The sequence below is a fragment of the Mixophyes fleayi genome, chromosome 2 (assembly GCF_038048845.1).
Source record: "Mixophyes fleayi isolate aMixFle1 chromosome 2, aMixFle1.hap1, whole genome shotgun sequence".
NCBI classification, from domain to species: domain Eukaryota; kingdom Metazoa; phylum Chordata; class Amphibia; order Anura; family Limnodynastidae; genus Mixophyes; species Mixophyes fleayi.
The window spans coordinates 30698608-30723389 of NC_134403.1; the positions used below are offsets into that span (position 1 = coordinate 30698608).

General features: G+C 43.8%; 1 protein-coding gene across 2 annotated transcripts in view; it reads left to right on the top strand.

Annotated features, from left to right (window-relative positions):
• Positions 1-6362: 6362 nt before the first annotated feature.
• AMOTL1 (angiomotin like 1) overlaps positions 6363-24782 on the top strand; it is a 132418-nt gene continuing 113998 nt past the window's right edge. For both annotated transcript variants that reach the window (XM_075198748.1, XM_075198749.1), the window contains exons 1-2: positions 6363-6516; positions 20827-20938. In XM_075198748.1, the coding sequence (XP_075054849.1) occupies positions 20860-20938 (79 nt within the window). In that variant the 5' untranslated portion in view covers positions 6363-6516; positions 20827-20859. The remainder of the gene's footprint in view (positions 6517-20826; positions 20939-24782) is intronic.

Here is a 24782-nt window from a genome sequence, read left to right on the forward strand (position 1 = left end):
AAGTTCAGGGTTTTTAAGATATTGTGGTGACCCACTCCTCTACGCAGTCCAGGTACAATTATTGGTGCGAATCATAAAAGTTCAGGGTTTTTAAGATATTGTGGTGACCCACTCCTCTACGCAGTCCAGAAAGATACCTTGTTGCAACGTTTTGGACTAATAACTATATTGTGAGGTGTTCAGAATACACTGTAAATTAGTGGAAATGCTTGTTATTGAATGTTATTGAGGTTAATAATAGCCTAGGAGTGAAAATAAGCCCAAAAACTTGATTTTTAAACTTTTTATGTTTTTTTCAAAAAAAATCCGAATCCAATACCTTAAATCCGAACCGAGACCTTTCGTCAAGTGTTTTGCGAGACAAATCCGAACCTCAAAAATAACGAAAATCCGGATCCAAAACACAAAACACGAGACCTCAAAAGTCGCCGGTGCACATCCCTAGTTATTACTAATTACTTTATTACACATCAACTTTATTACTAATCTCCCAAATGTAATTAAGACCCAATAATCCCTCACTCTCATGGCACAAATGAGGCTGCTATGACCAGTATTTTAAGAGAAAAAACATAATTAAGTCATTAATTAATAAAGCATCAGGCTGGGGCTTATGCTTTTTTATTTTTTATTTATTGAACATGGAACACTTATGCACAGCAAAGTCCTTTTTTTGCACGGATTTCAGTTTGTTTGATTTTCGTTTGCACGTTTTGGGTTTGGGTTTGACCCTAAGGGGAACCCCTCTCCCTCAGTCACCTGAGACTCTCTCCTTATGGGGAGAGTTGAAGAACCAGTCCCCCGGGGAAAGCTTCGGCTGACCCTGGGGTAAAGGGGGCTGCCCCAGCCTTGCGGCGGAGGCAATCCTGAAGACCCTTGCTCCCAAAGGGGCCTTTTGGTTCCGGGAGTCGGGGATGTAAAGGGGCACCCCCTAGCTTTGGCGAAGGGGTGTCCGAAGATCTGTTCCCCTAAGGGGCCTTTTGGCTTCGGGGGATAGGGAGCAACGGGGCCCTTTCCTTTTTGGGAAGGGTCTAAAGTCCCAAGCCCCCAGCACTGTTTTTGCATGGCACTGGGTGATTTGGAGCAAGCACGTCGAGCTTCAATAATAAAAGATTAATTGATAAAGCATAGTTCTTTTCCAGCTAGCGCACCCCTTTTCCTGTGCCATAGAGCAGAACGGGGCTTACATCTCAGTACGTCGCACTCGCTGACCTGTGATTCCGTTGTCCTTAGTGTTCCAAAGATGACGATATACTTATACTTATATCCATCAGTAACATTGGAAGAGTCACGTTACTGAGGGAGTGATTCACATTGTGAGGGCACAATTTCATTAAATGGCCGAATTCTTTGCATGTAGAAATCCCCTTCTAAGCTATTCTGCCCTAATAACAACAGACATATGGAAAACACATATGTACAATAAGACTTCTGCCATCACACCTACCCAAGGTGGAACTAGCGAGCTGTGGCCACCGGTGCAAAAATAAATGAGGAGGAGGGAACTGGCGCCCACAGCTTGCTAGTTCCTGTGCAGTGGGCCCCATTATCTCCATGGGCCCCATTATCTTCACCTCATCTACTGCATCAATGATAGTACCGCCCAGTGCTTTTTTTGTATGGAAAAAGGTGCCGGAACTCACATCACATAGTCAGTCACTGTACACACACCCACACACGTCACACCCACACACGTCAGTTGTGTAACGAAACACAACGGCCGCCGCCCGCAGTAAGTACTCAGCGCGTGACCACACAACCAATCACAAGCCGAGCAGTGCCATCACAGCCAGCGCCAAACACGCTGTCCAAACACGCTATGGGGTAGACTGCGCAATTATTACCATTATTACGGTAATAGCTGCACATTATTACCGTTACTAAGGTAATTTCTCTGCTGACGTTTGCTCGCAAAAACTCCGGGTAGAAATTACTGCAGTAATGATAACAATGTGCAGCTAATTGAATCTACCCCTATGGGGTAAATGTTCAGCGTGTTCGGCGATTAAATTTCAAGTGGCGCTGCATTGTAAAGGGAAACTTCCCTTTACAATGCAGCGCTGCTTGAAATTTAATCGCCGAACACGCTGAACACGCGGGTGTTGAAGAACCCGCACGTTCATACATTTACCCCTATATGTTATAACTGGCTGAGGTGTAAAACAAGTTCATTCATTCAATAGACTAAATTATATTAAACACATTGGTTTCAGCCTTGTTCTTTAATCCTGGAAGATTCCTTTACCTCAGGTTATGTCTACTCGCAGGAAAAAAACAAACCATGAAAAATACATTTATTGCTTGGAACAGCCAAAGGCATCCTGAGTTTTATCATAATAAGCGAAAAGTTACATGAAGGTTCCTGTGTCAGAGTGAAAATCATCTTTGATGTAAAAACCGCTGCATCAGCTAATCCGCTTCCTCAGTGAAACCATGGCCTTAATCTCCCTTCTGTATTGCAGTGTTTTGACAGAAAAATTTACATAAAAATGACATTTGCTAAACCGCACTGAAATATGTTAAAGTAGAAATTCATAATTAATCTGTCCTCGCTGCATCCCATTTTTCTCTCAGTCGAATGATAAAAAACAAACTGACACAATAGGGATCACTGATCCCTATGAGATATAGTGCAGTATACACGTGCTTCTTCACATAACACAGATGGACCCTAAATAAAAATACTTGAGTTTCTTTTGCCTACATGTCAGTCCCACATTATACCAAGCGGATGGTTTGCACAGTCAGACATTTTTTCATAGGGATCAATGAGCCCTAGAGCACAAACATCCCCTCCACTTTTGTCTTCTGTTTACCAGTGGCAGGATGGAGCCAGTGGCGGATCCAGGGGGGGCGATTGGGGCGATCGCCCCCCCTAGCAGTGGCTTGCTGCCGGCGGCTGCATACTATGTGCAGGTCCGTTTGTAGTGACAGGCAGGGACAGTGTGCTGCCCGGCTGCTCTGATTGTGTTTTAAACACAATCAGAGCATCCGGGGAGCACACTGTCACTGCTGAACGGACCTGCAGCCGCCGGCAGCCTCAGATGTCAAAAAGGGGGCGGGGCCTAAATCGCCGCCCCCCCACATCGCCCCGGGTACAAATATTCTCTAGATCCGCCCCTGGATGGAGCACTGTATAGATGGATTAAAACCACCACTGTGCTCTAGCATTGAATATGTGCGTTTAATACACACACTTTGGAGCAGTGATGGGGCTGCACATATCATTGGTGCAATTAAAAACCAAAAATGCAATGTTCTTGCTGCCATTGTATAACGACACCACAATAAGACACCCTAAAGCAGGCCTGCCAACCTGTGGTTCTCCAATTGTTGTGCAACTGCCATCCTTGCCAACTCTCACGGAATGTCCGGGAGACTCACGAGTTCCGGATAGGTCTCCCGGGTAAGTAGGCAGTTCTTCCACCTCCTGCCCACTCCCATTTAAAACGTGAGCCTCCATGACGTGATTCGTTGTGAACCGCTTCATTTTGGCTGACCCCCATGAGGAATGACGTGATCGCAGCATTGCATTGAGGAAAGGGGGCAAAACCAAAATGACATGATACGCAACACTCCAATCCCCTACACAGTTGGAAAGTAATGGAAACTACAAGTCCCAGCATACCGTGACAACAATCGGCTGGCAAAGCATGCTGGGGCTTGTAGTTTCACCACCCCAGACCTGCACTATGACACAAGAGGCCATTTGCCCATTCACTTGTTCAGTATTCAATTGTTTTAGCTGTCTCACATTTTTGCTTTCTCCGCCACCAATTTATTATAGGTAAAACTGTGACCTAACTTTGTCAAATTTATAACTGTGCCCAATTCTTTTTTGCAATTTACAGTATTAAGTTGTGACATGTGGGAAGGTGATTGTACAGTGGAAATTGAGCATCAATAATACGCAGTTTATACTTTTCTGCCAATGATTTTGAGGCTGTGAATGGTTTTAGCACATTGCTTACAATCAGTGAGCCTCCTATGAAATAGAGAATATAGTACAATAGTGTAGTCGTGTCAGTAAAAGGTGATGGCCGTCAGCCATTTTTTTGTGGAAAATCCAAACTGAAAAATCGCCAACATGACACTTCCCAGATAAAGCAACAACCTTAACTTCTGGTGCCGCTACCTGCTGCAAAGATGGGGACTGCCAAGAAGTTTTCAGAATTTGCCCACTGGGTGGCACTGTTGTGCTAAGAGCTATGAAAGATATTTTATATTTTACCCAGCATGCAATCTGACCCTAGTGGTTAGGACGTCCATGCGAATTGCAATGCGACCCCGGCACTGGACCAAGAGGTTCCTCTCCAGGGGCGATGGAGTGCACCATTAAAAAGCTAAGCTAACTCCATCTCAAGATGGCAATAGTTTTTTTAACGTTTTCAGCACTTGTTAAATTGGATCACATCACAGTCCCCATAGAAGTCTATCAGTCGCCTGCTGGAGGTGCGAGGATGTCGCCCTGGGAAGATCGTGCAGAGGTTCGAGGGCTCCATATAAAGTCCCAGGAAGTCTTCCTCAGCCAGCCCATACTATTGGAATAGAAGTCTATGAGGACTGCAGTCACCAGCCGTAGCCAGGTTAAGACTGGCGGAATCTCTGCTTTATCCCCATGATAAATTAAAAGAAGAGCTGCGATGGCCATTCCCTGGTGAGAACATCTGTTTTCGCCATATTTTTGGCTTATCGCCGCTCAGTAAATAGACCCACTAATTCCGCAGCGCTGTACAGAGAACTCACTCACATCAGTCCCTGCCCCATTGGGGCTCACAGTCTAAATTCCCTAACATACACACACAGACACACACACACAGACAGACACACATACTAGGGTCAATTTGAAAGCAGCCAATTAACCTACCGGTATGTTTTTGGAGTGTGGGAGGAAACCGGAGCACCCAGAGGAAACCCACACAAACACAGGGAGAACATACAAACTGCACACAGATAAGACCATGGACTATATATCAATTGTCTGTGTATCACTGACCTAAGATTTACCTTCTCTTTGTGGTATAGGAGAATTAAACATTCTATCACCCTGAGCCCTGACGCCCACTAGAGTGTGAACAGCACATGTTAAACGTCGGCCATAATGCGTTTAACTTGTGTGAAAGCAAAAAAAAAAAAAAAGGGACGGTGTCCAGAAAAACATGCTGCACGTGCTTCCCAACTGTCCGAATTTGGTGAGACGTCCCGGCTCGCGGGCCGTAAAGGGGGCAGGGCTTAACAGAAAAGTGGGTGGGGCTATACTCAAATTTGTCAATTTTGGGCGGGCTAATTTCGTCATGCTTTTGGGATTCTAAATATTGGGAGGTACACGCACGATGCAAATGCAACTCTCCCTAACACCAGTACGAATGTGAGTGGTAACATTGCAAGCAATGGGTTCCAATGGCAACCCTGTTTACATGCGTTGTTCTAGCGTTATAAACACTAGCAAGTGCGTATGTTTTGATGCCTTATGTATTAGGCATTTTAACTACAGTGGATTGTCTAGTAAGATTAAGGACTCGTCCACAGCTTTCCACTGTTGATAAATTTTGATGCACCTGCGGATCGAGGGGGGGGCAATCGTCGCCCCCTAGCAGGAATGTTCTGCCTGCGGTCTAAAACACAATCATCAGAGCTGCCCACACAGATCACACCTACTGGCTGAACGTCCCTGCTAGGGATTGGGAGGGGTGATTGCCCCAGCAGACCATACTATTACAAGTTTAAAAAGGGGGCGGGGACTAAATTGCCCCCCCTCCCCCCGAAAAAAATTCTAGATCCGCCCCTGGGTGGATGGCTGGTAGGCTTTGAGGAACAGATGAGTTTTAAGTGCCCGTTTGAAGGTGCACAGGTTAAAGGACAGTCGGATAGAGCGGATAGAGCGCGGGAGGTGGGTCCAGAGGAGGGGCATCCCGGGCATGCGTTAATACAACAATGCATCTAAAGCTTGCCCTAGTGTTCATGTGATTTCCCAACACATACATGTGAGCGAACCCTAAATCCTGCATCTCACCTTCATGCCTCATATCTGAAAAAAATGTCAGGTTTTAGGGTTTAGTTAAAAATATATTCCATAATAAATAAAAGTGAAACTGTAAGCCTGCTGCAGAGAAAGTAGCATCAAGCTTAAAAAAAAAAAAAAAATTAAATACAAAAATAGACAGACAGTGTTTTCTATATATAATATAACTTTTTGGCTGTAAGTTGCATTGCCGTGCATTGGACACCAGTAGAAAATCTGGCAACAGGGAGAACTAGCAGAATGTTTGGCATCCTTAGAGCTGATAGCATGTTACAGCACGGCGTTGCTTCTTTTCAAATTCAAAGCAATCAGCTCATTTCCAGGCCTTATGTAGTGAAAACTAAGCAAGTCCGGGCAATGGCTGCATATTTCTCTGCGAGTCATCGTCACCGCTGTATTCAAACAGCCCGATGCTGGGTACTCGGCTCAGTTCTCCCAGAGACACCGACGCTCTGCTCTGATCCACGCTTTTCCAGAACAAACAGAGGAAAAAGGTAAAAAAAAACTTTAGTTAACTAACTTTATACCGAGAGGCTACAAACCATCACAGACTTCTGTGGCTATAGAATTAAGCAACAATGTGGTTTTTGTTCTGCATTTGATAAAGATGAAGACAGTTTTGCAGTAGAAACAAATTTCTTTTCTGTTTGTGAGATACTGACTTTATCTTACAGTATTATAGGCGAGTAATGACTTATTCGGTATCGGTTCTTTAGCATTTAAAGTGAACCTGTCACTTATAAACAGTAGAGGCAGCCATATTTTGTATAATATTATTACCGTTTATATAGTGACAATCATGTTACGCTGCGCTGTACAGAGAATATGAACATCAATACCTGCCCCATTGGAGATGTTTCCTACCGCACACACACACGGGTCCATTTTTTTCAGAAGTCAATTAACATGCTAGTATGTTTTTGGACGATGAGAGGAAAGCAGAGCTCTCAAAGGAAACCCTCGCAAACATGGTTAGAACATACAAACTCCTCGCAGAGAGAGCCCTGATTGGAATCAAACACACGACCGCAGCACTGTAAGGCAGCAATGCTAACCACTGTGCAACTGATCAATCCACTTGGAACTGGTGGCCGTAATGGGGTACTCTGTGCCTCGTGTCTGAGGGACGGCACTACTTGCTAGTGAATTGACAGTCTGCGTTCTTCTTAATATTGGCTTAGCCCACAAAATATGTTTCCTAAATCTTACTTTTGCATATGGGTGCCTAACTATACACATTCATGTTCTTATCCCACATTCACTCGGCAAGAAACGTGATTTAATACTAAATTAAATTCATGTAAAAATATCTTTGATATAAATTCTTTAATTCATTTGGAAATTAGCGTGAAAAAAACTGGAGCGATGGATTTGTATGTGGGATTTGAATGGACCAAACCAAACATTAAATCAGTTCTCTTGTTTTATAATTATTTTTATTATCATTTCTTTGTTTTACTTTTAAATCCCTTCTCTGACTCTCACCCTGCTTGATGACCATGGCCCAGCTTTAAGCAGTTGGCCTGTAGGCCAGTGATGGATAACATACAACCCCCAGAACCTTCACCTGCGGCTCTCAGCTCCTCACTGCTTTATTGTCAGATTTCCTTGCTATAGATCGTAACGTTTGTGTAAAAGCCTGCAGATATGTTATTACAGATAGGTGTCTCATTCTTTAATTAAATGTATTGTTTTATCTTATTACTGAGATTAAGGGTAATGCGTGGATCTTATGAAGGTTAGAAGAAACCATTGAAATTGTAGTCTGCTATCAAACATTGTATATTTTAAAACATACCAGTCATGAAGTGTTTCAGAATCTAACATTACTGGTACAGTCACTGTCGGAATGGAGCATGAAGAGCCCAAGAGGGGAGTCTTATGAAATAGGGTGTTCCGCAGCGGCGCACCACTGTATTGTATTGGCCTTGTCAGCCAACAGAAGGGATGTAGCCAGAGAGGTGAGGCCAGCCACTAGTGGGAACGTGGTCATCCCACGGAATAAAGTTTATGATTTTATTTATTACTTGTTAATTATAGGGATTCCACTGTTACTCCTAAGCACAGTGCCGCTTCTTCCATTTGAACCGCTTTTTTCATATACCCGGCTATTAGCCTCAAGTTAGCCAATACGTCATCACGTCAGCCACAGATGATTTGAAAATAGCGGCTCTGGTGACTCCAATGCAGATATAAAAGCTGCGCGGGACACCCATCCCTTAATTACACTGTTCCTTCTTCATCACTCTGTGCACTCTTCATCGCACTGTCCCCCCTTTTATCAAACTGTTCCCCCATCATCACACAGTTCCTTCTTAATCACACTGTCCCCTTTTCATCACACTGTCCCCCTTCATTACACTGTTCCCCATTTAACACACTGTCCCCTGTTTCTCATACTGTGCCCTCTTCAACGTACTGTCCCCCCTTTTTCACATTATCCTCCTTCATCACACTGTCGAGTCACCTTTGTCTCACTGTGCACGCTTCAACGCACTGTACCCCCTTGATCACACTGTTCCCCTTCATTACACTGTGCCCCCTTTATCACACTATGCCCCTCTTCATCACACTATGCCCCTTCATCATGCTGTGCCCTCTTCATCACGCTGTGCCCTCTTCATCACATTGTGCCCTCTTCATCACACTGTTCCTCTTCATCACACTGTTTCCATTCATCACACTGTTTCCATTCATCGCACTGTTCACCCTTCATTATACTGTTCTCCTTTATTACACTGCTTCTCCTTCATCACACAGTTACCCCTTCATCAAACTGTATTGCCATTATCACACTGTGCCCCTTTCATTACATTGCACTCTTCCTTTATCCCACTGCCCCCCTTCATCACACTGCTCCCCCTTTAATTACACTGTGTCCCTTCATCACACTGTTCCCCTTCATCACACTACTCACCTTTTTTTCACACTGTGCCCCCTCATTACACTCGGCCCCCTTCATTACACTGTTCCCCTTCATTACACTGTTCCCCTTCATCGCGCTGTTCCCCCTTCATCACACTGTTCCTCCTTCATCACACTGTTCCCATTCACCACACTGTTCCCCGTCCCCCTCAATGTTCCCCGTCCCCCTCAATGTTCCCCGTCCCCCTCGATGTTCCCCGTTCCCCATGATGTTCCCCCTTCCTTACGCTGTTCCCCATTCATCACGGTGTTCCCCCTTCATCACACTGTTCCCCCTTCATCACACTGTTCTCCCTTCATCACACTGCTCCCTCTTCATCACACTGTTCTCCTTCATCACACTGTTCCCCCTTCTTCACACTGTTCCCCCTTCATCACACTGTTCCCCCTTCATCACACTGTTCTCCTTCATCACACTGCTCCCCCTTCATCACACTGTTCCCCCTTCATCACACTGTTCCCCCTTACCCACGCTGTTCCCCCTTCATCACACTGCTCCCCCTTCATCACACTGTTCCCCCTTCATCACACTGTTCCCCCTTACCCACGCTGTTCCCCCTTCATCACACTGTTCCCCCTTCATCACACTGCTCACTCTTCATCACACTGTTCCCCCTTCATCACACTGTTCCCCCTTCACCACACTGTTCCCCCTTCATCACACTGTTCCCTCTTCATCACACTGTTCCCCCTTCATCACACTGTTCCCCCTTCATCACACTGCTCCCTCTTCATCACACTGTTCCCCCTTCATCACACTGCTCCCCCTTCATCACACTGTTCCCCCTTCATCACACTGTTCCCCCTTACCCACGCTGTTCCCCCTTCATCACACTGTTCCCCCTTCTTCACACTGTTCCCCCTTCATCACACTGTTCCCCCTTCATCACACTGTTCTCCTTCATCACACTGCTCCCCCTTCATCACACTGTTCCCCCTTCATCACACTGTTCCCCCTTACCCACGCTGTTCCCCCTTCCCCACGCTGTTCCCCCTTCATCACACTGTTCCCCCTTCATCACACTGTTCCCCCTTCATCACACTGCTCCCTCTTCATCACACTGTTCTCCTTCATCACACTGCTCCCTCTTCATCACACTGTTCCCCCTTCCCCACGCTGTTCCACCTTCATCACACTGTTCACCTCCCTTCATTGCTTGCCTTCCTATGACCTTCTTTTCTACTGTCTTCTTCACTTCTCTCTCCTCTTCTATCGCGGCTCCTTACTGACAGCATCTGGACGTGATGATGACATCACACCTGACAGTCAGTGAAAAGGAGAGAGCAGGGCGCCGGAGCACACCGCACCAGCGAATGCAGGAGGGGGACCGAGGCACTGTCTGACTGCTAGGTCAGACTGTACCTCGAGCTGACCCTGTGTGCTGAACCCTTAGATGTTAAAACATTGTGCATTGCGTGGGGTGTCCCCTAGGTCTCAGCACCCTGTGCAGCTACACATGACGAACGTACCTTGCTGGTTCTGTCCATACTTGTCCAAAGTTTTATCCCAGAAAAGTCCCTGATTTTCAGAATTTACCAACTATATAGTACAAGTCCTCTGCTATGCAGAATACAGATCAAGGCGTTATTCCTGTACCCGGGAAAATATGTATAACAGCAACGCCTGATATCTTAGGATAGAATTTCACTACACAACAGATATTGTTATTATTCATTTAATAATTTTATATTTGCTTGTAAGGGATAAACTACATTTTAACATTTTCAGCAGCTATTTATAAACAGGTCCTAAGCTTATTCACAGTTACTGTATAAGTGGCCTTTATATTTATTTAAGGCTTTTTATTTATTTATTATTTTTTAAAGAAAACATCTTTGCCAGTCTTTTCCACCCCTTTTATGTGTAGGCTTGCTGCGGGCATAGTTATTAGAATATGAAATACAAAGCAGCATTAGAATGTAGAAAATGTAATGTATTGCTAATCCCCAGGCAGGTTTTCCCTATCACGGTATTTGCATTCTGACTTCTCTGACAATATTTCATTACACAACAGGAAATTGTTTTCACCCACAATGAATACCTGGACACAGGCAGAAGCATGTTCCTGATATAAGCTTTCAATGCTCATTAAGCACGGCCAGATAAACACAGAATAGGACGCGTGGCTGTGCTTGGTGAGTGCTTTCCCATTCAGCATTCCAGCCGCTGTAATACAAACACTTAAGACATTCAGGGGTATAGTTACTAAACTGCAGGTTTGAAAAGTGGAGAGGTTGCCTATAGCAACCAATCAGATTCTAGCTGTCATTTTGTAGAATGTACTAAATATATGAAAGCTATAATCTGATTGGTTGCTATAGGCAACATCTCCACTTTCCCAAACCCACAGTTTAGTAAATTTAGCCCTCAGTGTTCAAAATCCTGACACAAAGACAGTGTAACTACTTCTAGTAAATAAGCTACACTTAAAGGACCACTAAACCCTAAAATACAGTATCAACCATGGAAGTAAACATTTGTGTTACCTTGACTTTCCACTGTAGCTCTGTTAAAAAAGAAAGTAATGTATTACCACCCCCCAATCCACTACTGTCAGAGGAAGCCCCTCCCTTATTTTTATTGCCGTTTTTTTAATGGAATCTCATACAGGAGAAAAAGCTGAGAATGAAATAATGTGACCTCATTGTTTATGAATCCCCAGAGTTTGTCTGCAAAGCTGTCACTCAAACGCTGCCGCTTTAGTTAAAGTAGCACATCCTCCTCTAACATGGCATCCTGCTGCAGAGGAGTCAAGATGAGCATCATGTAATCATGTACGTATTTTGTTATGTATAAATACCCCAATCATTTCATTTATATTATTCAGCTCAGTAATTAACAACCTTTACTTGTTCTTGCATAACTTCTAAATGATGTGCAAAGTGAAGCATTGGTGCGACTAGCTTCAACTATTATGGCATTCCTACCATAAACCCATTATACTTAACTGGAATCTGACCTACTAAAGTCACCAGTGATTCTAGCGTTCCAGACCACTATGCGTCCCGAAGCGTAGTATAACTTCTGCCATCTCACACCTGTAGCTGGTAGACACTGCTTACACAAACACTGACTGCAGGTGGAAACCACCTCCTGCTGTGACTTTAAGAGAACCTGTAACTGACAGACACTGCTTACACAAACACTGACTGCAGATGGAAACCACCTCCTGCTGTGACTTTAAGAGAACCTGTAACTGACAGACACTGCTTACACAAACACTGACTGCAGATGGAAACCACCTCCTGCTGTGACTTTAAGAGAACCTGTAATGGACAGACACTGCTTACACAAACACTGACTGCAGGTGGAAACCACCTCCTGCTGTGACTTTAAGAGAACCTGTAATGGACAGACACTGCTTACAGGAACACTGACTGCAGGTGGAAACCAGCTCCTGCTGTGACTTTAAGAGCACCTGTAGCTGGCAGACACTGCTTACACAAACACTGATTGCAGTTGAAAACCAGCTCCTGCTGTGACTTTAAGGAAGCCACCTCCTGCTGTGACTTTAAGGAAGCCACCTCCTGCTGTGACTTTAAGAGAACCTGTAGCTGACAGACACTGCTTACACAAACACTGACTGCAGATGGAAGCCACCTCCTGCTGTGATTTTAAGAGCAATGGGGTGACTGGCAGCTGGGACAAAGAAGATGCAGGGAAGGATGAGGAAATATTCTCCCTCCCCTCGCAATACAGACTAAATTTACGTAAGGCTAGTAGACAAAACAGTCCCCGTTCACTGCTGGCTAGTGGGTAATAAATAAATACCCAATTAAATGGTGGCTAATACAGACAACATTCACTAAAAGCTAGTGGGTAACACAAACTCCATTTACTCGTGGTTGGTGTGGCAGGCAGCCTTTATTTACCAGTGGCTGGTTGGTAATACAGGCCCAATTCACTGGTGGCTAGTGGACATTACAGTCCCCAATCACTAGTTGTTGTTCTGTCATCCACCAGGTCCTGATTGGATTATTGGCTCACAGCAGCTCTGTTAGTATAATTGGCTGATAGCATTCCTTTCCCTATCGCCTTCACTGAATTTCCACAGTTAGAAATAAATGGGGAAGTGGTGCCAGATTAAGATGAGGGTGTGTGGTATGAAAAAATATTAATAAAATCCATGCCACCTTACCACCCCAGCTAAATAATTTCTTAATTATAATACACATGAAATATGTAGGTGTACAGAATAAGTAAGTGCAGTAAATAACAAGGTGAAGAATATATAAACAGAAGTGCCGTCAGTAATAAGGGGTAAATAGAGATGCGTTACATAACAAGGGTGTGTAATGACTAAAATGAGTAATAACTATCCCAACATTTCCTTAAACTAGGACCAAATCTGAATTTATAACCCCCCCTCCCCCTCACAAGACTCCTCCCCTCCCATCATCTCTATCACTATTTGTTCTACCATCATCTCCTCTTTACCAAAAGTTCAATGCCTGGGGGTCACCCTTGACTCCTCCCTCTCCTTCACATCTCACATACAATCCCTTGCCCAATCCTGCCCCATCCACCTCCTCAGTATAGCCCGGATCAGACCCTGCCACCAAAACTCTCATCCACTCTCTGATCATCTCCCGCCTTGATTACTGCAACCTTCTCCTCACTGGCCTCCCACGCACCCATCTTGCTCCTCTTCAGTCCACACTACACGCTGCAGTCCGACTTATCTTCCCCTCCCGCTGGTCCTCATCTGCCCCCCCTCTCTGTCAAGCTTCACACTGGCTCCCCCTCCGCTTCAGAATTCTCTTCAAACTCCTCACCCTCATTATAAAGTCCTCTCTAACTCCATTGCTCCTTTTCTCTCCAACCTCATCTCCACAAATACTACTTCTTGCCCTCTACGGTCATCCAACGACCGCTGACTCACCACCCATCTTCTCATGCTGACCCCCTTCTCTGGAACGATCTCCCCATTCTATCAGGCTTTCCCGTAGCCTGCCAAACTTCAAATAACAAAATAGCTATTTCTAAAGAGAGTCAGTATATACTAATGGAGCAATGACAATGTGCGTTTTAATATTATAATGAAGGGAGCAAGCAAAGACTAAACAGACTGACAATAAATAAGGGGAGACATAAAAGAGGTGAAATTAATAACCTTGAGGCGTAAATAAGAAAGGGAGCAAAGCAATGATTTAAGCTTAGTGCAGATAATAAAAAACAAGGACACTGACTAACATGAGGCTGGATAGACATTGCTGATCAATGTGGAGGGCAAAGCTCTGCAATGGTAAAGTTTGTGAATAGTATAAGGTTTGGTGGGAGGAGCAACGAGATGGGAGGAGCTCAGATTTGAGTGGGTGTGACTGCGCAAAAACAGGAGGCGTGGTTATATGATAGACATTGTTTCTGTATTTCTAATGCAAATATGCATTTAAAAGGATGCATGACATGTGACACAGGGTCATAAAGGGCTCACCGTGTATGCTCCGTAAACCTTACATCAACCTTATAATTCTAAACCTTTGCATGCAAATAAACACACGGAGACTTGTATAAGTTATTAAAAATTGCCAGAAATTTTATTATGATTTTAATTTTAACTAGACCTATGGTGGCGGAGAAAGGGCACTGCGAAACAACTCTCAAGCTGACAAACACTGTCACGTGTGGACTGGCGCAAACCGCCGTACGTCCACCACCACGGGGAACAAATCCCAACATAACTTTTGCGCTGAGTTGGCGTCAGAGTGACTGCCCCCTTTAAAACTCACTCTGCCCTCCCTCACCGAGTCGAACAGGGACCCTCCTCACCGAAGGGCCAAAAAGGGAGTTACTGGTGCCTCAACGGGGGGCAGTGACCTACGACAACTACCAGTGCACCCACAAATCAGCCGCTGAACGCAGTGCCTTCCTACCGCAACATAACCGAAAATACTACACAAAGGAGTGGGCGGGTGGGATCTTGTGCTGTGGAATGAACCAGAACAGGAAGTGCAGCCTCCTATATCAATCAAGGTCCCTCCCACTGGATTACACATTGGTCGGGCCAACCCATGTTAACACCTTCAGGTATTTGTACAGCTTACTACAAACCCTGTCGCCCTTTAAGTGCATTCGTCCTATTCAGCCTCATTTGTCATTGGGGCAGAACTATCCAGGGATTATTCCTAATCTTACATATTTCCCCGACTTTCCCCAACAGAGAGATATAGAGAACATCTAAAAATTCCAAATTACCCATGGTCACCTGTGTTCACATGAAGGGTAGAGATGTCCAAGCACGGATACGACTACTGGTAAGAGAAAAGTAGGGATCCCAAAATGTTGAAATAAAACTCCAGGACACCAATGTGCCCTGTAAACCCCACCTGATAAAATCCTATGATATCCCAAACAATATAAAACAGTTAAATGACCCCTATATTCAGGGCAGCTCTTTAAGTCAACGCCTCAGACACGGACTAACCATCTACAGACAGACTGTTTGGCCTTGTGGGACTCCTCAGTGTGGGATTGATTGTTCTGGTCAACATGTGAAGAGCTATAGAGATGGGCTCATTCTAATAAGAATCGATAGGGATATTTTAAAGTTGTATATATTTAAGGACAAATATACACTATAAATTTATGGTGTAATTGTCAGTTCTTACTGTTAACGTATGGATAGCTGCACAGTACCACTTCCTAGATTCTGTATATCCGCCGTTTCATCCCTTTTTGTCCCACGTTTCCTTCTGCCTCTGTCCTCTCCATGATATATTAGCCAAGTGACATGTATTTCTGTTTATAAGCAGAGTTAGGTTTTCTGACATTTTCCCAGCTATTTTTAAACAGCAGCTCACAGATTGCTATTAAATTCTGTAGGTCAGGAAAACTCGGAGCGAGTGTCACTTATTGCCTATTATTGCAGACACAGAGGCTGGAACACAGTGACACAGAGGCATGGATTAGATTGGCTGTGCTTTCCATTGCTATATACATGTTATTGCAGTCAGTCGATGTGTTCAAGATCAGGGTTTGTACCCTAAAATGCTATAAATCCAGTGGGTAATGGATTATGCCAGTTGTTGTAACTGTTATTATATTTATTATCATATCTCTCTGCTCATGTTGGGCATCTTCCTGCAGTCTGTTCTAGTAATGAAAGGAGTGCACTGTTGGAACGGACAAGACCCCTGTGTAATTGGCTTTTTGACCTTCTATCAGTGAGGTCATGCAGACTAATCACATCCTTGTGCAATTAGGTAATTAGCTATAGTGATATACCCTGCAGGAAAAACACCTTCCTGACAGACAAGCAGAAACACATCTTCACTGTTCAGAAAGATGAAGTTAATTATGATAAAAATATTCTTTTTGCAGCTAGAGATCTGTGCCAGCACCGGCAGGGCACCCCATAATGACCCTATCAAAATTTATAGCGCATTATATGGCACGTTAGTGAATGTAGTTGGTGGTCAAGATGGTTATGTGTGTGTGCAGCAATCTTCTGACTGTGTTACCAGACCTGTGGCAGCGGATCTGATCTAGCCTCCTGGGCCAGATCTTGTCCAAACTGGCAACTCGTATATACACGATATGAATTGTGAGTCTGTCACTCAGCTTTCAGGCTGATAGGCATGTTTGCAAAGTTTGGCCAATTTAGTCAAAATATTTTTCAAGGATGCATAAAGAAACATTAAATAGTCAATATTGCTCTTAGTCATTGTGGCTGGATCATATAGAAATAATTTATTGTAGAAATGTATTTCAATTAGTGGTGCAGGCACCAATGTAAATAACTGCAAATGCACCTATAGGGGGGTATTCAATTGTTCCTCCGGGCGCCGCCGGAACGAGCGCGTTAAAACTATTACCGTTTATACAGTAAACTTGCGTGTAAAAACCGTTAATACGGTAGTTTACTCGCTGAATTTCATCTCGCAGCTCAGATGAAATTCAGCGAGTAATTACTGTATAAACGGTAATAGTTTTAACGCGCTCGTTCCGGCGGCGCCCGGAGGAACAATTGAATACCCCCTATAGTGTTACATTGGGATCTGTTTTGTATGGAAGTGTCATTATTTGGGTTTGTAACTTTGCTAGAGGAAGTCTGTTTTGCTGATAGCAGGAAATGCTAAGTAAGTCTTTTTATGTGAAGTAACAATCAACTGTTTAGCCTCTATACCCAGCAGGGGGCCACTGCCTTTCTGTCTGGTGTGGCTGTATCTCAGATAATGCAAGCATCAAGTTTTAGCATTTAGTATTGTAAATATTGTTAGCATTGCATGTAAATCCATATTTGGGAAAACATATCGTATACTGATTCTAAAAATAGCTCAGAAGTTGCGGAACCAACTGGGATCAGGGAGCTGGCTTACCCCCTGCCAGGAGTCATGTCAGAACTGAATAAAAAGTTAGCTGTTTGAACATGTAATGTATCATTCTTGTACCATCTATACTCCTGGAAAGATCGCTAGTACCACAGACTGGCATATGAACTGTCCTTGTTAGGACTACTTGAACTAATAAACCACCTTTTGCTTCAAGAACCTGCTTTGACGACTACTTACCCTGCTGTAAATTCCCGTGACCTACAGATTAGACCCAAATCTAATCCATTCTTCGATTGATCTCCCAGCAATCCAGTGCCAACGCTTTGCCCCTCTGGCCAGTGTGATAGGCCAGGGGGAACCATCCACAGCAACCCTGATCTGAAGGCAAGAGGTTAGGTATACCAGTCCAGGTATACCAGCGAGGGGGTACCCTAGCAGCCAGAGTTACCCAGAAGAGAGCGGTTCTAGGTACCGGTGTAGGAGCCTAGTGGTGGCAGCAGGCTCCTACTATTGCGACAGGAGGGGCGTATTTGGGATAAAGAAAGGGGGCGGTGGGAAAGTGAGCCCAGCCGGTCCCCAGCGACAACAGACAGGGTGGCATAGGCAGTCCATCCTGTCACAGTCATGTTTGCACTCTTTGCTGTTTCCATACATTTAGTTACACCAAAATACATTTTTCATTGCCTATTGTTAATAGCGCTACAACATATGTTCACCTTCTTAGAAGTTTGGGCTACGTATATATTGTCTATAATAAAGCTCTTGAGACTGTACATGTATAGTTTTTTTTTACTTTTTGTCATATTAAGGGGTAACAGGCCTGATTCATTAAGGCAAACAAAAAGGAACATACTGTGCGTTTTTGTTTTTAAACGCGCATAAGTCGGGCTTACGCACGTCCGCCTTCAACTACAAGCGGTTCTGAAGAAACGTCTCTGGTTGAATACAGGTCTAGATATACTCAGCCAATACAGCACTTGTCGTATTGAGACAGACACAACGCACTGAGGGATATGTACTACACATATGTGCAATATAGATCCCAGCAGAACATAGAAAAAAAATATTAATTTATTGTTAATAATATAGTCATTAATAAAAAAAAAATTAACAAAACACTTTTTTCCCATTTTTTCCCCCCCATGAAATACATTTATCAAGGTGTATTAATATCTACTGTACATAATTAATTTTTACAGTTGCTCTTGATTGCAAACACATGTTCTAGCTGCCGTCATCACTATCACTCGGCACTTACACCTGCGCTATAGCTGGTGTAAGTGATACAACTGAACAACATGTACCTTAGAGATGACCAAAGCTTGAATCGGACCCCCATTTTTCTTTTCTGCCACTGCTGTGTGCCAATGTGTCCTAGATGTGCTAGGAACTGCCGTGTGTTTGTGTCATTGCTCTGTCGCTTACCATCCAGCCAGGTCGCTGCAGTATTTGTCCCAAAGTGTATGAAAATAATATTGTGACCTGTGAGGTGGTCAAAATTGACTGCAAATGACTTGAAATTAGTGTTATTGAGGTTAATAATAATGTAGGAACAAAAAAAAAAAGAACAAAATTATGTGATTTTAGCATATTTTAGAATTATTTCTAAAACATCCAAAATCAAAACCAAAACACACGAGGGCGGTTTTGCCAAAACCGAAACCAAAACCAAAACACGAAGCTAATCCAGATCCAAAACCAGTTCACAGGGGTCAGTGAGCATCTCTAATTTTAACTAATTTTATCAAAATGTCTAATTATTTTCTATTCTATTTTAATTTTTATCTACTGCATTATATGTGAGCGGTGTCTCTGTTAGAACTATTTGCAGGAATAAAAGTCATTTCTTATTTTAAGGAATGGAAGAATCCAGTTATTGGGAACATATGAGATTCCCTGTCAGTTATCAGGATGTATCTGTTAAGGGTGTTTGGGAAGACTGCGGTGTTCTGTGCAATTAAATATCAAGTGCAATCTGTAAATGAAACATTACACAATTGGAGGAATTATGAAACTGTGAACAGTTCAAGTTTGCAGGTTCTTAGTCTAAGAAATAAATCTACTTGCGTCCCTGTTTAGCGCTGTGAAAGGTTCATTAATTTGATTTGTTTGTTGTACAGGAATACGGCTAGTTCTGAGCGCTGCATTTTTATCTGTAGCTACATATTTTGTATTAGCCTGAGAACAACTTCTACTATCTCTGGTGATATGAAGAACATATACTAAACCCTTCGGCTATACATTTCTCCTGCCTAACAGTGAGGAAATATGTAGTGTTTAGTAAATCGGAGTATTCGTAGAAGTTTTAGATTACCATACATTCATTGGTTTAATTCATAGGATGAAAGCGCTTCTATATGTACTGACACTATTTAAATAACTGTTAAAAAAAATGCTAATAATATAAGAACTTTATTATTTCCAAGGATCATCATTTCGAAGGAGAACTATCATCAAAATTAAATTTTTATTAAATATGCTTGTAATAAAAATGCAATGCTAAAACTGCTTATGTGTATTAAATACCGCTGTCCTGATTAAATGGGGCGTACGTCCAGTTATGGCATGTAAAAACGCACTTTCATACATTGTTTATGTGTAAAAAAATCGCAGGACGTGTGTGTTTACAAAATGCGCTTCGCCATCAAAGTGCCGCTGGACGACGCAAATTGCAAACATTAAAAGTATAGAAATGATACGCAATATCGACCAGCTCACAGCTGGTCCAAAAGTCAAGTCCTGTTGTGGGGTATAAAAGTCTGTAAACCATTTTTCAAAACAAGGAACTTCCCTAAAAATGCACCCATTAACTCAATGATTTCGGTCTGCAATATAAAGTCTTGTTTTTGCACCGCCCCACAAATCTAGGGAGTGTGCATAGTCAACCAAACTTCTTCCATTGGTAAAATATATCTGGGTTGAGTGATCAGCGCTCATATATATATATATATATATATATATATATATATATATATATATATAGAGCAAGTTTATATAAACGTCATCATCTTCATCATCATCAGCTATTTATATAGCGCTACTAATTCCGCAGCGCTGTACAGAGAACTCACACACATCAGTCCCTGCCCCATTGGAGCTTACAGTCTAAATTCCCTAACATACACACACACAGAAAGAGAGAGACTAAGGTCAATTTGATAGCAGCCAATTAACCTACTAGTTTGTTTTCGGAGTGTGGGAGGAAACCGGAGCAGCCGGAGGAAACCTGACACGGGGAGAACATACAAACTCCACACAGGGGTTTTATGTTTAACATACATAAAATATGCAAAATCACAATCATGGTAGTTTGATACACAAATGGAAGTACAGTCCAAACATCTCGTAGAGTGAGCACAGGTTTAAGCAAGAATGTCCAATTCACTGTGAATGTCAATTTTTTCTATTGCCCAGTGCAAACCTCTTTTCTTCTGCAAAAGCAGAACACCGGCTCCACAAAACCATGTACTTTGGGGGAAATGTTGGTGCACCTGCAAAGTTAATGTACATGGCGTCACCAAATCTGTGCCTTGGTTGTTTTATACGTTGTTAATGATGCCCGCATTGACTTTCTGATGAGTTGTGCCTGTGTTTCGTTCCTTCAGGTGCGGTAACACCGACAAGACTTGTGCCGGACCATGGACGAGCGATGGCTGCAGGATGAAATCGGCAGGTTAACTCAAATGACGATGGCTCATCGCATGGGATCAAGACGAGGTATGTTTTACTGTCGGCATATCCACTGAGAACAGGTTTCATAGACAGGTATAGCTACAGTGCCACTATCGGATCAGACAGGAGAGAAGCAGAAGAAAATTCTCCACCCCAAGTAGGATCACCAATAATATAAAACAGAATCAAACATAAAGATATTTATAAAATAATAATTATATCTCCTATGTTTATCTGACTATCTTGTTGATACTTAGGGTGGAGTCCACATCTTCTTCCCTAGTGGTTCAAATTTAAATTGGAATAGATTGGAAGTGATTAGAAGACAGTGGTAATGGACAGATAACTTCTTATGGTCGAGGGCAGTGTAGCCCTAATTTTAATACAGAAATGAATGCGCCTTGAACCCTCTCTAACTTTAACATACCACTACCCTGACCTGAGGCGACTTCCTTTCAGGGACAGGGGGGCAAGAGGTTATCTGTCCCCCAGGCTGGTCCTATAGTGGCTATCTTGGGCTAGGTCACTGGGTTACCTGCTGTTGAGTCAAATTTGCCAACCCTCTCCTGCTTGCACCACGAAGAACATGAGTTTGGTCAAGGTATGAAAACCTGCAATCAATTTATCCATATATAATGTATAATATTACAGCGATTTATCTCTTAGCCGTTATTTTTCTTCAAATATATTTATACACTAATTAAACAGCCCTGTGGAATAACTTTATATGTATGTAATCCAGATATCTTATCTCTCTTCCTGATGAATTGTGCTAAATATAACACTGCTAGGGGGGGACAGGCTGACTTTGCTGCGGGGTAAGAGAGGAGACTGAGGTTTGCTTTCATAAACCAGGCACCCCTTCCAGCCTTCCCTCTGGTTACTGCTGTCACATCAACCGCTATTAACATACAGATAAAAATAGTGCTTGCAATTTACATAATAACTACATGTATTAGAAACAGAGGCATTCGTCTTATACTTCAAAAACAAACCAGAAACATTATCAGCAGCACGCAACTTTTATGTCAGCAACAGAACTGCTATATATTACTAGAGAAATTTGCATCTTGTAGTGTATTTATATTTTATATATATATATATATATATATATATATATATATACATTGCCAGAGGCATTATTTTACCTTCAGGAAGATTTACATCCATCCACATCATCTTTATTCAGCGCTAGTGCCGAGTGCCCTGACTCAGCGCTAGTACCGAGTGCCCCGACTCAGCACTAGTACCGAGTGCCCCGAGTCAGCACTAGTACCGAGTGCCCAGACTCAGCGCTAGTACCGAGTGCCCAGACTCAGCGCTAGTACCGAGTGCCCAGACTCAGCGCTAGTACCGAGTGCCCCGACTCAGCGCTAGTACCGAGTGCCCCGACTCAGCGCTAGTACCGAGTGCGCCGACTCAGCGCTAGTACCGAGTGCGCCGACTCAGCGCTAGTACCGAGTTCCCCGACTCAGCGCTAGTACCGAGTGCCCCGACTCAGCACTAGTACAGAGTGCGCCGACTCAGCACTAGTACCGAGAGCCCCGACTCAGCACTAGTACAGAGTGCCCCGGTTCAGCACTAGTACCGAGAGCCCCGACTCAGCACTAGTACCGAGTGCCCCGACTCAGCACTAGTACCGAGTGCCCCGACTCAGCACTAGTACCGAGTGCCCCGACTCAGCACTAGTACCGAGTGCCCCGACTCAGCACTAGTACAGAGTGCCCCGACTCAGCACTAGTACAGAGTGCCCCGACTCAGCACTAGTACAGAGTGCCCCGACTCAGCACTAGTACAGAGTGCCCCGACTCAGCACTAGTACCGAGAGCCCCGACTCAGCACTAGTACAGAGTGCCCCGACTCAGCACTAGTACAGAGTGCCCCGACTCAGCACTAGTACAGAGTGCCCCGACTCAGCACTAGTACAGAGTGCCCCGACTCAGCACTAGTACCGAGTGCCCCGACTCAGCACTAGTACAGAGTGCGCCGACTCAGCACTAGTACCGAGAGCCCCGACTCCGCTCACATCCTAATGTGTCACCGTCACCTGTTGAGATACTGCAGCACTCGCCCAATCGGGAGCTAGATGTCATTTCGGTTTTGCATGAGATCCGTCCTTTCCTGCAGCTCTTACATTACAACCACTATCCAGGCTATGACTGCCGAAAGAGTACGTGCTTGAGCTCTGGTGCTGTATTTTCAAAATGTTAGGAGTCCCAGGGGACACAGCGATGTACTAGTGCTTGGGGGAGAGCAAGCTAAAAGTCTCCCCCAGATTGAGCTCACATTTAAACATAAAGGGGGGGGGGATTGTTGAGCATTTCCTTACAGAAAGAGTTAGTTGGAAAGGAAAGAGTCCGAAATACTGTTCTATAAGACATCAATTATCATATGCTCCTTAGACAGTTGACTGGTTAAATAATTTGGGATGGGGGGCGTGGCTTGGAAGCCGAGCGAGACGGCCGCATCTGCACGGAGCTCCGCACAGAAAGAGTGGAAAACTCACTTTAGTGGCGGATTGAGTGAACCCCAATCACACAGGTAAGCCCCAAATCCTGTGTGGGGAAAAGCGCTCACCTGACAAGCGCTTCAGCGGCTGAGGCGGGACAGCGGAGATTGCCCTGGAGAGCTGAGAGGAGACGCGGCTAAGAGGGACTGACGGCTGAGGGGAGATCTCAGAGGAGAGAGCCTGGTCCCCCATGCGAGGTGCATAGACGCCGGGATTTCTGCCTGGGAGCCATTCATGTGATCTGGGAGCTGCGTGGTGTCGGTGGAGTAGAACCGGAAGTGGCAGAACGCCATTACTGTCTTCTCTTCCGGTGAATCAGACCTCGTGGTGCCTGCTGGGAGCCATCCTGGGACGTTGTGGAGAATAAAGAGGTATGCAGTGGGGGTGGAGGGGAACCTGCCTTTTCCTCTATACCTGAAAAGCCCCAATACATTATTAACACCAAATCTGGCTACATGACAGGTGGAGAGAGTGAACATCAATACTGCTAAGTGGCTTATCCAGCAATTCTGGGGAGGATGCACCAACACTGATTCAGCACAGATGATTCACATTGTGGATACTGATAATTCCCATGCGTTTAGCTGCATTGTAACGAAGATTCTATCTTACAGCAGTGCAGAATAGCTGTGGAAATACTAACCAATAACCTGCTGGTGTTGATAGCATTGCAGCTCCAATCATTTACCAAAGGGGCCACATGATACATGACAACACCTCAATCCTAATAATTACAGCAGATTTGTCATATCTCTCTGCACGAAAGCTCTATAAAGCAGTTACCTCCTGTAGCAGTCTACAATCAACAAACTCTGCCACCTAGTGGTCATTTATTGTACTGCTTCAAGGATCATCTTTTATTCCATAACAAATCTGTCTCAGTACAAGCTACATCACTACCACTGAAAAGAGTATATACAACAGAGCGGTTCGTTGTGCTTCATCATCTTTCCATGGCTGATGACTACTAAAAGCCTCGAAACTCACCCTGCTTAAATGACTGACTAAATATCTAATAACAGGAACTTCCGGTGGGCGGTACACCTAGCTGACCGCGTTTTAACAAGTCTCTTCATTCTCTCCCCGGAGTTCGGCCACACAAGCGGGCCTGTAGAACACAGATAATCATTGCAACATTCCTGAAGTTAGATACGTATAATTATATGTGTTTGGTTGCTTAATACTAAATATTGCTTATTAGATCTGAAATACTGAAATAAGTGTCAAAATCGATAATTCATACAAATATTCTTACGCGATGGTATAGTCTTGACACTACAGAGGGAAAAAAAAAAAAAAAAAAGTAATTTGAATACTTTTGTTTTTTAACACTTCTTATATTTTTTATTTTTTCCACTAATATGTGATTAGTTTAAAAAT